Source organism: Gekko japonicus, unplaced genomic scaffold (genome assembly GCF_001447785.1).
Source record: "Gekko japonicus isolate JY-2015 unplaced genomic scaffold, Gekko_japonicus_V1.1 scaffold1303, whole genome shotgun sequence".
Classification (NCBI taxonomy): Eukaryota; Metazoa; Chordata; class Lepidosauria; order Squamata; family Gekkonidae; genus Gekko; species Gekko japonicus.
The window spans coordinates 439,994-456,837 of NW_015161436.1; the positions used below are offsets into that span (position 1 = coordinate 439,994).

The following is a 16,844-nucleotide window of genomic DNA, read 5'->3' on the forward strand; positions in this document are numbered from 1 at the left end:
GGACTCAAAATGATGTTTAAGGGGAAACACATAAAGCGTGTCTTGGGAGTGGACACAGAAAAGTTTTCTGAAGTTATTCCTCACACACATATTAGAAGCCCAGAACTATCATGTTAAAAAAAAGTGTGTGTGAGAGAGAGACTTCCCATCACAGTAATTGTTACCATACAGACAGGCTTGTACTCTTGTCTGTATTACTGTCAACATTTATTTGCTTTCTTTTCAGAGGCAAGCATTTTTAAAATGCCATGCACAAAATATCGTGGTATTTTGAAAAGGCATAGGGTAATTCCTTGATGCAAGGAATATATACTGAGAACATTAAATCTATTTTGTTGCGTTTTGCATGTCTTGCTCAGGTTGCCACTCCTTCTTTCTTTGCAAGACAGAAACCTACCATAATATAAAATCATTCTTGTAACATTTCTATGAAGGTGTTTCACGGGGAAAAAAACCCTACTATTTTTATCTGTTTGATTCATTAGGCATTCAAAAAATTAGAACTAAAATGAATACTTAAAGACAGGTAATGTAGAAAATGTATCTTTTAAAGTTCTAAGACAAAGACATTCTTGCTCAAGTGCTTTTTCACATTTTGGCAATATTTTCTGAATTATCTTGTCATATTTACCTTCCTAGAAAATCATCCTTGTCCGGGTCTTCATCAAACAGTTCGATCTCCAGCTCCTGTCCTGGATGCTCATACACTAAAGCCTAGAAGTGCAACAATTAACAAGAACAGGCAGCCTGATCAACATAAATATTTGATATAGCCTCGATGTAGCTTTTACATAAATTACATATCCACTCTCTAAAATACTTTGATTCATTAGGCATTCAAAAAATTAGAACTAAAATGAATACTTAAAGACAGGTAATGTACAAAATGTATCTTTTAAAGTTCTAATTACAAAGACATTCTGCTCAAGTGCTTTTTCACTTTTTGGCAATATTTTCTGAAGTATCTTGTCATATTCACCTTCCTAGAAAATCATCCTTGTCCGGGTCTTCATCAAACAGTTCGATCTCCAGCTCCTGTCCTGGATGCTCATACACTAAAGCCTAGAAGTGCAACAATTAACAAGAACAGGCAGCCTGATCAACATAAATATTTGATATAGCCTCGATGTAGCTTTTACATAAATTACATATCCACTCTCTAAAATACTATACGTAGACAAGGTAGTAAAACAGTAGATGGTATATTACCACTGACAATTTTATACAAGGTCTTGTGTGTGTGACCATGATGACACACTAATAACTTGCATATCTATATAATAGTCCTTGTTACAAGTTTGGCCCACAATCCAATGCTTCATATGGATACACTGTACTATTTTATGACTTTATCCACTTATGGAGGGATGGCTCCTATCCCTTATCATACCACTCCTCTAAGCAAAGTTTGAAGCCTTCCTCCAACTTAGTGGCTCTTCTGTTGGAGAACAGCTTCTTGGAGGATGACTGGATCCACTCCAATATTTCAGAGGGCAGGTTAACCTCTGTACATCATTTTGTTACGAGGGCCAGATCTGACATAAATTGACTTGACCTCCTGCATCTTGAAACCTTAGATTTCAATCAGACATTAAGCACCTTCCCATCAGTGTGTAGCCACAGCACTCTGAGGAGTTAGAGAGCTGCTTCAAGCATTACTTTCCCCACCAGGTATGTAAAGGAATGTAATTTTTTAAATCCATGACAAGCAGCGCACATGATTTTACTTCCCTTGCCACACATTCAGCAAGCTACTTTCCAATCTATGCATCAGCTGCCCAACTGTATCAATAGAAAAAACAAAAAAAATCTCTGTGTTAAAAAAGTAATATATCAAACAACCTTGGCAGGTGCCGTAACCACCTGAACACAGTTTGAAAAAAAGTTGTACCCATATTGACTATTTCTAAATTTTTTACCTCATAAACTTCATTCCACTTTGGATTGAGGTTTTCTTTGATGACTTTACTTTGGAAAATCTGATTGCCAACACGAATGATTCCATAAGGATCAGACTTCCCTTTAATAGTTCCCTTTAGGAAAGTATCTTTCCTTTCCAGATCCTGAGCTTCAAGGAAGTGTATTCGTAGTACACCCTGCCAACAGACAAGACAGCAGTAATCCAAATTTTCAACAATGTATTAAAATATTCCAAACTGTAGGCAGATTGGTCATTAGCAGGATTAGGCTAGACCCTGATGAACACGGCTGCTATGGCTTTAGCTGCCTTGTTCTCCTGAGGTAGAAGGTTTATTCTGCTTCTAGACCACATCAGTTTCTATGACCAAATGATGTGTTGTTTCAACATTCCGCAGGCTCAGCCCAGAAGGCTGATCCAACCTAAAGTTAGAAATCAATTACAGCCGACAATTTTGTCTCTTATGTTGTCTTCATCGGTTACCAAAGCAGTTCAGAAGCTGTATCATGGCTTCTTTCCATGCTATGTTAGCATTCTGAAGTACCATGGGCCCAACTGAACGTATTCTTTCCAGCCAGATGATAATCAGGTGCGAAAGACTTGTGCAAATTGCCCTCCCCACAGGGTTCCAAACATTTAACCATGATCAAAACAGTATGAGACCAAAAGGAAAAAAACTTCCATGCTGCTGTGATAACATCTGAAGAGTACCTTGCTCGGACCCTACAACATTTAAAAGGCACCAGTAATGAATTGTTTATCTAGCTTTCGGAAGCTGTTCCATTTGAGTCTTTTGCAGACTGCCTGGTATGTTTTAGGTGCATCAAAACACATTTTAAAATATCTTTTCATGAATCAGAATAGCACTGCAAACTTTGTACTAAAGTTCTTACCTTCGGTATGGGGAACCGCAATTGTGCAATCTGCAGTTCGCTCACAAGAGGAACAGTGATCCGATTTGGAAGCACCAGATAATTCGATATAATATTTAGGATTATAGAGTCCGATAAACCGCTGTCGAGGACAAAATATGCGAAAATTTTACAAAATCCCGGCTTAGCAGCAGTTATATGCTGTCCGTATTTGAATGTGAAATTGCACCTATTGTTTATACAGAGTTCTACAACACTGTAGCATGGCAAATATCAATTCTGGGACGTACATAATTTTCAAGTGAGTGACAAGCGTGAAACTTCTGTCCCCTAAAATCTCATTTAGCTCCACAAAAGTTCATGGGGGAAAATTCAGTTTAATCTTTATATGCTTCATACTTTGTAAAGGCGGTACTACCAGAAAGACGACATATCTCCATAGCTTCACCCCTGTAAATACATAGGACTTCTCTGTCATCTAGAACACACAATGATCCTAGCAGCAGAAATACACACTCAAGTCCCAAACTTCACACACATCTATCATTTTTACCCTCGATGACCACAAGATGGAAACAGTAACACAGAATAATGGGACAGCCTAGTCACATTTGAACAAGTAGCTTAAGTTCTTCTATATGCTTTTATTAATGTGACCGAACGTAGAAGACTGATGAATGAAGCATAATATTTATTACTTTACATTGTTTGTTTCTGACATTATACATCTTTTTAAATAGACAGCTACACTGGGCTGTTGCAAAATGCACAAAAGCCATGTAATTCACTCACACACAAAACTACAGCAGAGTGCAACTTTGAGAGTTCTCCAGAAGTTTTCATCAGGCTGAATGTTAAAAAAGGGGGAGGGTGTCTTTCTCCTTTTATTTGCATACATCCAGCCTAATGAAAATCTGGGGCTTGGTCTTACTAAAAGGTATTTTATTTTTGGACTATATGTCAGTGAAACAGATGCTAGCTTAGTATTTAACTTTTATGAATGGATCATTAAGACTTCTTTGGTAGCAGTTTCAGTATGTTCATCCTAATGAAAATCTGCAATTATCAATATATTTTCCCCTTCAAAAATATTAGCTATCTTAATATTTACTGATACTACAGAATAATTCATTGCTTGTGATGATTTCATGAAAAGGCACCATTATGACTGATGAATTTTTACATACAAACTCCAACTAAACTTGCACCAAACAATGAGCTTTCCAGTACAACAAAAAGACATTCACTAAAAGCAAGTCTGTGATTTCAGAGTTTACAGTATTGGGTGGAGCTCTACAAGTTAACCTCAAATATTCACTACCACCAGTCTGGGACTTTTTGAACTGCGGAAGAACTAGAGTGACTACATTCTTTTCTCTAAGTGGGTGAGCCAAGTATAGCTCGGATGCTAGTAGATCTTTCCTGCATAAAACACAGTTTGTTTTCTCTCAGGTGTCACATGGCTGCAGATTACAAAGGACCCTACTGGTTCACTAGGAAATATTAGTGAGTATAGAAACAGAACAGTGCATCATAACTCAACCTTTGCTGGGTATAATCCTATGTCGGGAAAAGATCTACCTCCTTCTTTCTATATCTTACACAACTGTGTGGTATCTGCTGGCACCACGTAGCACATAAAATAGCCAGCTTAGATGTGGAGGAGACGAGGGAGCGGCTGTGCCTTGCTGGCAGAGAACGTGCATTGCTTGCAGCAGCTGCCATGATCATATGAACCAGCCGTATCAGACTATCAATCAACCACAATCAGTGTTCCCTATAAGCTGAGTTGGTGTGAGCCAGCTCACAGTCTTTTAGCCTCCAGCTCACACATCTCTGTCTTAGCTCAGGAAGGAGGGCTCCAGAGCAGACTAATTTATGCAGCAGCCAAATTGCTCGCTCACAACTTGAATGCCAGGAGCCCACAAAGTAGAATTTCTGCTCACAGGACTCCACAGCTTAGAGGGAACATTGACCCCAATCATCTATAGTTAAAGGATCTATGATTGTAAGTGTTGGGAAAGATCGTCTTCTGCTTCATAATCAGGAAGGCTGCTATCAAAGTAGACACTATTAAGCTAGATGAATTATCAGTATAAATCCAGGTGGTCAGCTGCGTTGGTCTGAAGCAGTAGAACAAATTTAGAGTCCAGTGGCACCTTTAAGACCGACAAAGTTTTATTCAAGGTATGAGCTTTCGTGTGCAAGGCACACGACCAAATACACATCAGTATAAAGGAAGCTACACATATTTGGTCCCAAGCCCCTACAATACATTTTCTTCTCAGCCATGCTGCCTGAGGCTATACCTGTCAGAATTTTAAAACACAAAGAAACAGAAAGCCAGGCTCCAACCAGTATTCTGCAGAACACAGCATCAGTCTGCCCTATTATCAGAATGTTGTCATTATATCAGCATGTTCACTGAAGTGAGAGTTCCACTTCAAGCCATTACAGTGTTCCCTCTAAGCTGAATTAGTGCGAGCTAGCTCACAGTTTTTTAGCCTCCAGCTCACAGATTTTTGTCTTCGCTCAGGAAGGAGGGCTCCAAAGCAAACTGATTTATAGCCAAATGGCTCGCTCACAACTCTAATGCCAGTAGATCACAAAGTGGAATTTTTGCTCACAAGACCCCACAGCTTAGTGGGAGCACTGAGCGATTAAGAATCAGTGCTGCATAAGGATGATCCCAATCCTCACTGCTGTGGGTAAGGGAAAGTCCTATGCCTCAACTGAAGAGTCACCCCAGCGACTTAGGAAGGGACGCATTACAAGTGAGGCAAAACTGCTTCTTAATCCCCAAATAAGAGCCCCACCTTTATTTATTTGCTGTATTTATTTGCTAGGCAAACTATATATTTGCTAGACAAACCATTTATTGTTTCATCTCTGTTGTGAGCCACCCTGAGCCCATCATGGGATAGGGTGGGATATGAATGCAATAAATAAATAAATAAAACTGATAGGAGCCAGCAGCCTGGACTACACCCATGGAACCCCAGAATGGAATGGCATCCCCCCCCCCAATTACATTCTGGTTTTTTAAATAGCCCCTGTCAACTTACGCTGGGGAGAGGTTTCTTCCCCCACTTCAAGTCCCAGTGGCTGCTGTTACCTCAGTATAGAGATGAAATCAGTCAGAGCAAGGCAAAGTGATGCATTCTATGCTAGCTTTGGAAGCCTTGAGGCCTGCTCTATTATGCTCCGCTGCTATTGGGCTGTATATAGGGATGCCAGATCCCTGGTCCAGGCCCCCGATTTTTCGGGCTTCTGCCTACCACTGGCCAGTTGGCTGGCGGGGGGAGCCCTGCCCCCAAACAGGGACGCTGCCAAAAGAGTTTTGCCCAAAATGCAGAGCCTTGCCATGCGATGTCCCTGGCGTGATGAAGTCACTTCCATGTGACATCCCTGCCAGACCCTGGAACACCCCCCAATCCCCCCCCACCGGCAAACTGAGGAGATCTGGCAACCGTAGCTGTATAACACATTTTCACATTCTAACCAATTTTAGATGCTATGTTTTAATCATTAATTCCACATACTAAAGCAGTAGAAAGTAGATGTATCTGTGTGATGCTCTGGTTCAAATCCCTACTCTGCCATGGAACCTTGGGCCAGCCACATACCCTCAGTCTAGCCTTCCTCCCAGGACTGTAGTGAAGATAAACTGGGGGAGAAGAGAACTACATAAGCCACTTTGGGTCCCCCTCCCCCGGGAAGAAAACTAGCGCATAAATGAAGTAAATAAATTTAATTCTTAATATTCAAAAATACACAATCTTCTTTCTTTTCAGGAAGGCTTACTTTAGTCCTGGAATATCCAGAAGATTGGTCAGTCCTGTCCAGTTAATTTCTAAAAGCTGTAAACATAAGGGAAAAAATGTTAATATTGTGCTTCAGATACAGAGACAAAAAGCCACACATTCTGACAGCCGGGTAAGTAGCAGAAAGAGATTGGTTTAACATAAACAGTATAAGGTTTTCAACCAACAACTTGAAATTGGGAAAGTCAAGGAAAGTAACGTCTCAGCTGACTGAATGTTCCAATATGGGATAACTGCTTTCATTCTGCACCATGCATTAAATATCTATGTTCTGCTCTTGTCTTAAGATTGGCTTTCTCTGTATGCTGGAAGTGCCCAAGATGCAGAGCTGGAAAGCAGAAAAACTAGAAAATATAGAGGCCGATGCAGAGAAACTTCTGTTCTCTTCCTTTGAATGCCTAGTTTTTTCCTAACATCAGGCCTTAACAGCCCTCAAGAAGATTCCTTGTTACTGACTCATTCAAAAGGTCAAGCAATACTTCAAAAATGAGTAAAGACTTTCATAAGATAGCTAGAATACATATGCATGGAAGCTTCTCCCTTTGCACACTTGAGCTCTGAGAGGGGCTATGGCTCAGTGATAGAGCATCTGCTTGCCATGCAGAAGGACCCAGGTTCAATCCCCAGCATCTCCAGTTAAACAAGGACTAGGTAGTAGGTGATGTGGAAGACCTTTGCCTGAGAACTTGGAGAGCCACTGCCAGTCTGAGAACACGATACTGACTTCGATTGGACCGATGGTGTGATTCAGTATAAGGCAGTTTCATGTGTTCATGTGAACTCTTCCAAGATTAGGAAAGCAGGATTTACAAGGTCAGTCAGGCATGTATCTATTCTTATAGAGAGAAGCTTGTGCTTAATAGCACAAAACAAAATTCCCAAAGTTTCCTATTTTCTGCTTTATTGGTGAACTTTCCCTTCCAAACTTTAGCACAAGTTATCAGAATAGAGAAAGCTTTCAAAAGCTCCTTATACTTGTTTGTTCTCTTTAAAATCATTCAAAAGTCTTAGCTGAGAGCACATCTTGATATGGGTACGTAGGCCATCTTCTGTTACAGCAACAAAATTACAATATATTTTTTTTAGAAAGTACAAGGCGGGGGCTTTGTAATAAAATCTTTGTACAGGCCACAAGCCATAGAAGGCTTTGGCAAACTCATTAGACAAGTATGTTCAGAATTATTAATTTAAGCAACGTAGCCATATATAGTCATCAAGGCCAGACACTGGCTGTAGCGTATGCTGAATTATTGCCAGTTGTTGCTTTGGACTGGAAAATATGAGGAGGAAAAATCCCTAACTAGTTGCCAAATAATTCCTCTGCCTTTCCCCTAACAAAAATCACAGGAAAAGTTTTTCTTGGCTGCAGCCATTCAAAATCTAGGTGACAGAACACAACTATATAGTAAAATTTTGATCTATGAGAAAAAATTATGTCAGATTGCACGACAGCATGAAAAACACAAACCAACCATTATGATGGTGTGATAAATCCTGAACTGATTTTTTTTTACATGTTGTGAACTATAGCATGCCTGCAGGTAGCCATGGAAATTCCACTGAAAATCACTTGCTGGTACTATCCCCCCTTACTTGCAGTTATGCTTAATTCAACTGTGGATCGTGACCATTTCATTGCAATCCTTTGAACCCCTTCCCTAGCTTTTGAGAATGTGAAGAATTTAACAGCTCTGGTCTATGTGGCAAATATTCCAAACACGGGGTTGGATTCTACATAGATTTCTGCAGGCACAAGGAGATGGGTGATTTTCCCCAGTTCCCCCCATCTCTTCCATGACAGACCTCCAATCCTGTCCCCCATGTACTAACCAAATACCAAATCCTATGCAGTATTGATAGGATTTTTGAGACTATTATGGCTTAAACAGCCTTTTTATTATTTCCAGCAAAAATAGCCAGTTGTCAAAGCCTTCAAAATACATTTCTATTTGTTTACATTTTTGAGGAAATAATGGAAAAACTCAGCCACTGGGGATTCAGACAGATAGCATAGCTTGCATTGTTTGTAGGAGTATATTTTAATTGGGCAATGAACTTGGTTTTCATTGCTTTTTGCACTAAGGAACCATTTCCAACTTTGGTACCTGATCCTGGATTTGAAAGTTACATAAAAATAAACGCACTGAAATAAAAATTCCATAGAACCAAGGTGTGATGTAAACTTAATGGGCAAAACTGGCAGTACTGGCAGGTGGATGGCAAACAAGTGTGAACTTATCCAGTCTTGGAGAAGAAAGTAGACTGTACAGTGGAATGAACATACGAGGACAGCCTTTCGTCTCATGACTTTGCTGTAGATTACAGTTGGGAACTTTTGACCTAACTGGAATTGGCATAAGTTGTTTATATAGCAAGCTCCATAGCTCACTAATGGGATCTAACATTCTGCGGGGCTCTTTCTTCAAACATGTAAGCAGACTAATATGCAGATCAAACTACAGTCTTGCCCTTGAAGAAAACAGTTCCAGCTACATACTGGTTGGAAGTCTGAGTCTGGCAATTCTCACAGGCACAAAGTTAGTGTTTATAAGTACGAGGATTAGCAGAATGAATGATGGTCCTGACTGTAGCACTGGCTATAAAGACATTTCTTGAGAGTGAATTCAAAATGTGCACTAAAGATTCTAATACTTAGTATGATTGTCAAGAAAACCAAAAGTATATTACACAGGAAAGACATCAGTCCATATCTAATGTCTTTTTTCAGTGAGATGGTGGTAACTGTTTCTTGTTTTGATTCTTGCAAGAAGACTAAAGGTTTAGATATACCACACATACATACTTTCCATGCCAAAATGGGAAATCAATATTACTACTTTGTTTTTTTATTGAGACAAAAATAAATGGAATGTGGAAGATTATTGTATCAGTGAGAAAACAAGTTCCATAAAACGAGATAGCAAGTACAGCCCAAGCACACACATTTTTATTTACCACATTCAGTCAAAGTTTTCTAATGAGTAAGGTATCTTTTGATCTCATTTTCAACATTTCTAAAAGTATTATTTCAACTGAAACATTTATCAGCTCCCCCCCCCCCACACACACAAAAAAAGTTATGTACCCATGGATTACAGCAGCAAAGTGGGTGGAATAACAACATTCACATCCATTAGTATATCAGCTAACAAATAAAAAAACAGTTAAAATAAATTTGGGAAATCCATTTAATCCTTTGGAAAAAAATTACAGATGGTAGTTAGTTTTCACAGTTTTGCTCAGAAACTGTTTGACTACCCTACAATTAGACCTAGATATGGGATTCAAAATGAGTACAGTATGGATCAAATTTTAACTGCCTCTGTTAAAACACTTGTAGAAAACTTAAGTATAATAGCTTGATTTGCAAGGAGAAAGTTATCTGGAACTACTGCTAACTAGAGATGTAATGTTTCTGGATATTTTGAATTCACAGAAGAAAGCTTTATTTTCTATCTTCCCTCATTCCCCTGGAAAAACAACAACAGAAACTTTGGAGAAAACAAAGATATGCAATCCTTTCTTATTATGCCTAAATATGTTTTATCATAGACTTGTGTTTAAAGATTTATAACTTAGCATATAAGAAGTTGTACTAGTAGCATGTTTATGGAATTTAGAATCTAAAAATACCTGTGTTTTCTCCAATAAAAGTTGCAAATACACCTAATACTAATGACAGAAAAAGACAGCACCAATTGCAATAATCTGCAACCCTACTGTGAACCACAATACACGCATCTGAATTTTTGCCATTTAAGTGGCAGAAAAAATAAACTGAAAACTGCAACAATTAATCCTATTCCGTTATAAAAGCACACTCCTGGACTGTTCCATTATACTGCATTTCTGATACCTCTACAGAAAAGTCCTCCTGAACATTTCTGCTTTGTGTATTCTGAGGAATGACAGAAGTATGGGAGCCTTCCTAACTCCCTCAGGCAGGTAGTACCACAAGGTGAGAGCCACAACAGAGAATGCTTCTCCTAGGGAATTTACAATCCCAATAAATTTGGAGTCACACACCACCACTATCCTTATTTTGAGATTTCCAATTTCCAAAGAATAACATTGTAGTCGATCTTAAAGTTTATTGTAGGTTTTATCCTGCTCATAATGCATTGTCTTCTACTTTTGCCTTTCCATTTTCTGCACTGTTTATGACAAGATGCATCGTTTATGGCGTACTTATTTATTTTAGGGTGTTTCCATGCCACCTCTTCAGAGTACTGCTCAAGGCAGCTTACAATTAAAACAACTTCACAAAATAAAAACAAGCCACAGGACATAAACAGCATATACACTATTCATAAAATAAAAGTAGACCATTAAAAAGCTGGTAAGATAAAACTCCTAATTTAAAGCCTGGGTAAAAAGATGTGTTTCAGCCTGGTAGTTAAAAGAAAGTAAAGCAGCCACCAGATTAATCTACCTACCCCACTCTAACAGCTAATTTTAAGGCTATTGCACATTTTAAAAATGGCTGAAATGGGGGATTATAGTATTTGAGTATATCCAAATATTTCCAATGCCATAAAGAAGAACAAGATGACATATGTTACTAATAACTTAGTAGTAAATGTTTATTGTGTGCAGCCAAAGGCCATTAGAAAGTATGTCTAGATAAAACATAAGAATAAGATCAAGATAAGATGCCACACAATTAAAACAGGTTACAAAGCTACAGATTTGAAGTTTTAAGACAACACTTTTGTATGTATTTTCTTGGCAGTCACAGCATATATGGTTGCCACATATGTAACATATGGGTCTGCATCCATGAGAAGGAATATTAATTTTCTCCTCAGCTGTGCATGCAGTCAGATTGGCTAAGATGGCCACCAGAATGTTATATCTAGGTTCCCAATACAGACGACAAGGCAGTACGTAGTAAGGAAAATGATCTGTCCAGTTAGCAAGATATCTTATTGGTATTTTTTGGGTATTTATTCAGCCAAACAGAGATCAGAGATAACTCCGTTAGAAGGAATTTAACTCAGACGTTAACTCGCTGGGTTAACTCAGAAGGGATTTAAACTTCAAATGCTTGCTGAGTTCCCTTGCAGAGTCGCACCACCACCGCAGCACAACTCGGCAAGTGAACTCAGCAAGCATTTAAACTTTAAACCCCTTCTCCATTATACCCTATGGGGATAGTCCCCATAGGTTACAAAGGAGCCAAATAGATTCAGGTTTCCCGAATATTTACCCAAATCCCAATACAAAACCGATATTGGTATTCGGGAATACCGATCTTTTTCAGGTCCAATAGACCTGAATCAGAAAGATTTTTTTTTGCACACTCCTAGTCATCACCCTTAGGGAGCATTAGACAAAGAAACAAAGAAACAAATTTTCTGCTGCTACATTTTCTCCACTCAGGGCATTTTGTTCCAGCTATTCAAAGATGAATTTGAAAATTTAGTATTCTTTCAAAGTGGGCTTGGATATGAAATAGCCTTCCTCAAGAAACACAAACACAATATAAAGGGGAAAAAAATAGATAAATCCTTCAGTTCTGCTTAACTCTGCAGTAAAAGAGTTTCTGAAGTTCTCTTACTATTCTGGTGCAAGGCAATAAAGAACGCAGAAGAGAGTGAAAGAACAGATGCATGGAGATGGGAAATAGGATCATAGGAGCAAAAGGTGACCAAATGCACATAAGTTCTGCCTAAGGCTTTTTTTTGCTCCTGGCACATTCAACTTTTCAGCAACCCTGAGGGCTTGACACTGCCTTTTTTGAAATAACATTAAAGTAGATATTCCCATAAAGTTTGTGCTAGACTGCACAGCATATGTGCAGACATGGAAATAAGATACAGAATTCTGTTGAACACACACTTGAATTAAATTGTGTTAGATTTTATTTGCTGTGAATTAATACTGTGATGACTACAATTTGAGTAGTCTGTAACTACACCTCTAACTATTCCTGTTTTAAGAAGAACAGGATTTTGTAGCTGTTTAACACTAAAAATCTGAGTGTATTTTATTATCCAGTAGATAAACCTACTGCCATTAATCTATGGTTTTCAAAAATGACTGTATCAACCTGATCTTTATTGTGTAGATTGCAGAAATTACACCTTCACAAAGTATGAAAGAAGGTGACCATAACAGGAAAATTTAAGGTTATACAGCTTTGTGCATTAATGAACTTATTTACTATATTTATAGCCCACCTTCCTCACTGAGAAAGTCAATAAAATACAATGAGACATCTAATAATAAATCTACTAGGATTACAGAAATCTGACTGAACATAGCATATTAGACAATGCTACAGAGTGCAGATACAATGCAGAAAATTGCTATTATGTCAATAGAAAATAAGGCAGCAACAACAGGATAATATGTGTAGCAAATAAATAATATGTTCTACACACAGTGGAATACTCCATTGTCCTTTATAAAGTGTTTCCCTGAATCATCCTGTTACAGTATTTACATTGTAGTCCGGTTTCCTCACAGGGACTAATGAGTCAGTACACAGTATAGTCCTATTATTTTACCATAGATACTCCACTATAATCAAATGCATAACTTCTGTTTCATAGTGAAGCCTTCTGGATCAATATCCAGCAAATGTGGGCTCCTAGACTAAACCTGGGTCCACATCTCTATTCCAGAAGGCATACAGAGACAGGGACTGTTGCACATAGCCCTGAGAGTTGCCAGCAACTCACTTTGGCGAACTGGCAGCAGAGACTTGGTCTATGCTGCTGATCCTCAAACAGACCTTAGAAACTAGTTGTTACCAGTTACTACCATGTAGAATTCTGGTCAGTAAAAATAACATTTCCTAAGAATGCCGACTGCTGTCATCTAAAAATTCTGATTCGACATCCCAAGACTTCATTATAGATCCACTAAAATAAATCAGCAATGCCTTGTAAGACAGAGAATGAAAAATCTCAAGTCCTTTTACTAACCGGCTTCCTAAGGAAAAACAGCGAGAGTGCTCCAATTAAGGGCATGTCTCCAAGAAGCGGTTCCATTATAACTCTCATTGTACCATGAATCTAATCAAAAAGAAAAGAAATTGATCAGTCAAACAGTATACAAAACTGGAATTAGGGATACAGCCTAAGAAACAGCAACATACTATTGATTGAACAAATCTGTTAAATATACCTTAGGTAGTCAGATGTGTTGGGTCTGAAGCAGCAGAACAAATTTAGAGTCCAGTGGCAACTTTAAGGCCAACAAAGGTTTATTCAAGCTCATACATACAGACCTTGAATAAACCTTTGTTGGTCATAAAGGTGCCACTGGGACTCTAAATTTGTTCTGTTAATATACCTATATCAGACTTTTACAATTGTGTTAAGTGGGCCAAATCAATTGCTAAAGTTTCACTTCCTGTTTGGGGGGAGAGGTTTCATTTTTGTTATTACAAATTAAACAAAAAAGAATTATATGACATGTCCAAGAGAATTAAAATTTACCTGTATGCTCTTCACACCAGCTCTGCAGAAGTACCTCTTGATTTCCAAGTCAATTTCAGTGTTACCAACAAAACTGAAAAAATACATAGATTTATAGGGACAAGAATTACATTGATAACATTGACAACCGCCAAATAAATAAATAAATATGCCCTAGAATCTGGCCAAACATCGATTGCCAGAGCTTTGTGCATGCACATCTGTAGGGTAACTTCAATAGCAGCACTTCAAGCTAGATTTTAAACTCAATTGAAAAAGAGCTCTGATTTAGCAGGGGAAATGTATTGAAGGGGAAACTGTTGGATCACCCTTGACATATTACCTCCTTGGATCACAATCCTGGCATGTTTTGCAGTGATACTTTTTACCCTAATACACTTTATTTCTCTCCAGTGCTGAACTATACACATTAATTATCTTAGTGTGTTGTTACGAACGCCTGTGCTTGTTTACCAAAGTGCATGCTTCAATCAATCCATTAATCTTTAAGGTGCCATAAGGCTCATTTTGGTTTCGTCACAGCAGACTAACATAGCTGCCCTGCTAGCATTTGTGCTGTGGTGTGTGTGTGTGTGTGTGTGAATTTGTGCTGTGGTGTGTGTGTGTGTGAAATAATACATTTTTCTGCATGCTACTGGAATCACTTATAAAACCTTATAGCACTTTTCTTTATAAATGGTTTTATGTGTATTATATTCATTTGCAACAACAACAGACCTAACAGGTGTCAACAGAAAGCAAGCAGGGAAAGGCTAGCTAGTTGTGTCATACAATTCATTAATGACACTGCTGCCCTTCAGCCCATTTTACTTGGCTTATGTCTTTGCGATACAGCTTACATGAAACATGATCTCATATTGGGACACAAAGTTAAACAGAACACTTTATCCACCAAGCGCATAATGGCTGTGAACTATTTAAGGCTAAATTAATCAGCAGATCCATAACATGAAATATATAAACTAGTTTTAATACCTTTAATACCATGTTATTACCTGATCTGAAGATCCAAAATGATCTGTCTTTTATCCACATTCTCAGTGTACACTTTAACACCATTAATCCTAAGGGGCTGAAGTAACAGGATTTCCATTTTAATAGCTTAATATTTCTACCAAAATTATGCTTAAATGTAAAGCTCAAACTTTACTTAACAGTCAGTTTGACATGAATACAGATTCAGAAACAGCGGCTTACAGAATGTGCTACTCATGCTGAATGTGTCACTACGAATTAATTCCACCCATTCTAAAAGTCAGATTGTCTATTAGCAGTATGTCAGAACACGTCATTTTTGTCCTACAGACCATATATCACAATATTATTCCATTAATTCACTTGGTCTCCTATGGTAAAAACTGTATCCTAACAGCCAGGCAGGGGGGAAAGAAGGTCTGTTTTTCTTTCACCATAAATGCACAAGGAATGATCTGAGGGCTTAAAGATGTTGTTATGGTGTTAAACCAAACAGGGATTCAGCCTGATCAAGTGGAGTCTGTTTACAAGAACTACCGACACTGCCATGAAAGAGCAATAAATGAATAAATAAGCATGCCATGAATACCTAACAGGGACATGTGGACTGGCAGGATGTTCAATGCTTCTGCAGACTTATTTTGCAAGGGGGCAGCAAGAGTAAACCATTCCATATTAAGCAGCTTTTGAGATTCATCAAGAAAAAATTACAAGGTTTCACCCTAGAAATCAAAACCCTAGAACTGAAACTGAACACAGTGGCTTGGATCTTAAGCCTGGTTTCGGGGTCTGCCACTGCAGTGTATTGTGCCTAGAGTAGGGGCCAGCCCATGGTGGTGTGGGCATGGAGAAGGACGACACAGACACACCATACTGGAAAGAATCAGGTCACACCTTAATTGATTACAGGTTCCGCAAGTCTCGGTACAGCAAGGGGGAAATTGGTGCAACTGATAACCCAATGGTTGTCAGTACCTTCCCCAACCTGCCTGTTAGGGTAACCGAGGGCAGAGGGCTGGCAGCAACAGAAACTGCTATTCCTAGACATCACCCTCTTCCTGGGGGTGCAGTCAATGTATCAGCCCTGAGGTCAGCTGTCCTGCACCCCACCCCCAGAGCCCCTTAAGGGGACTCCCTTTTTGGTCATGCAGAGAGCCCATCCTGCACAAACTGCACTATATTCCCCAGCCGATGCCTAAATGCCAGTAGCCACTTGTTACAGTCCTGTTCTTTTTCAAAGTGAAAACAAGAACAAACAGTAAATATATTATTACCTATGGAGAAGGTGAAAAGTATCCTGGGGCCTATCTTTCAAAGTGACTTTCAAAGAACTGAAAGCACCTAACGTAGCAAGAATGGTCTCTCTGCCCAGTCCCACCTACCCACTGTCCATCTTCCCCATACTAAACCTGTAGTACAGATTTGTTTAAAAGATGCAGACAGAAACCATGCCCCAGTTTGGTCACTGCATCCACATTAGCAAGCATGTTGGACGGGTGTTAAAAAGTTTATCCCAATTATTTTTGTCCAAAAGCTTACTGCATAGTCAGTCACTGTTAACCCAAGGACTAATATTTGAACTACAATCTTTGGGGCAGGACACCCACTGCTGTTGGCAACTGAGTCAACACAAATCTGAGTTGAGTAATCAAACAGTATCTGTTGTGAGCAGAATTGCTTTAGAGCTATATGTATGTATGCCCTGAGCAGTGTTTTTGCAAGTAAACTGCAATGTTTGTTCAACGCGCACAGAGACGACAAGCACCGATTTTAAAAGTTTAAACAATCTTGTAATACGAATAGTTTA

The 16,844-nt window shown here is 38.8% G+C and overlaps 1 protein-coding gene across 1 annotated transcript in view; it reads right to left on the minus strand.

Annotated features, from left to right (window-relative positions):
* ESYT2 (extended synaptotagmin-like protein 2) overlaps positions 1 to 16,844 on the minus strand; it is an 80,657-nt gene that overhangs the window by 36,841 nt on the left and 26,972 nt on the right. Inside the window, exons 5-11 of the mRNA XM_015428983.1 lie at positions 15,058 to 15,134; positions 14,063 to 14,135; positions 13,547 to 13,636; positions 6,595 to 6,650; positions 2,812 to 2,932; positions 1,920 to 2,096; positions 980 to 1,062 (exon numbers count right to left, since the gene is read on the minus strand). Of these exons, the coding sequence (XP_015284469.1) occupies positions 980 to 1,062; positions 1,920 to 2,096; positions 2,812 to 2,932; positions 6,595 to 6,650; positions 13,547 to 13,636; positions 14,063 to 14,135; positions 15,058 to 15,134 (677 nt within the window). The remainder of the gene's footprint in view (positions 1 to 979; positions 1,063 to 1,919; positions 2,097 to 2,811; positions 2,933 to 6,594; positions 6,651 to 13,546; positions 13,637 to 14,062; positions 14,136 to 15,057; positions 15,135 to 16,844) is intronic.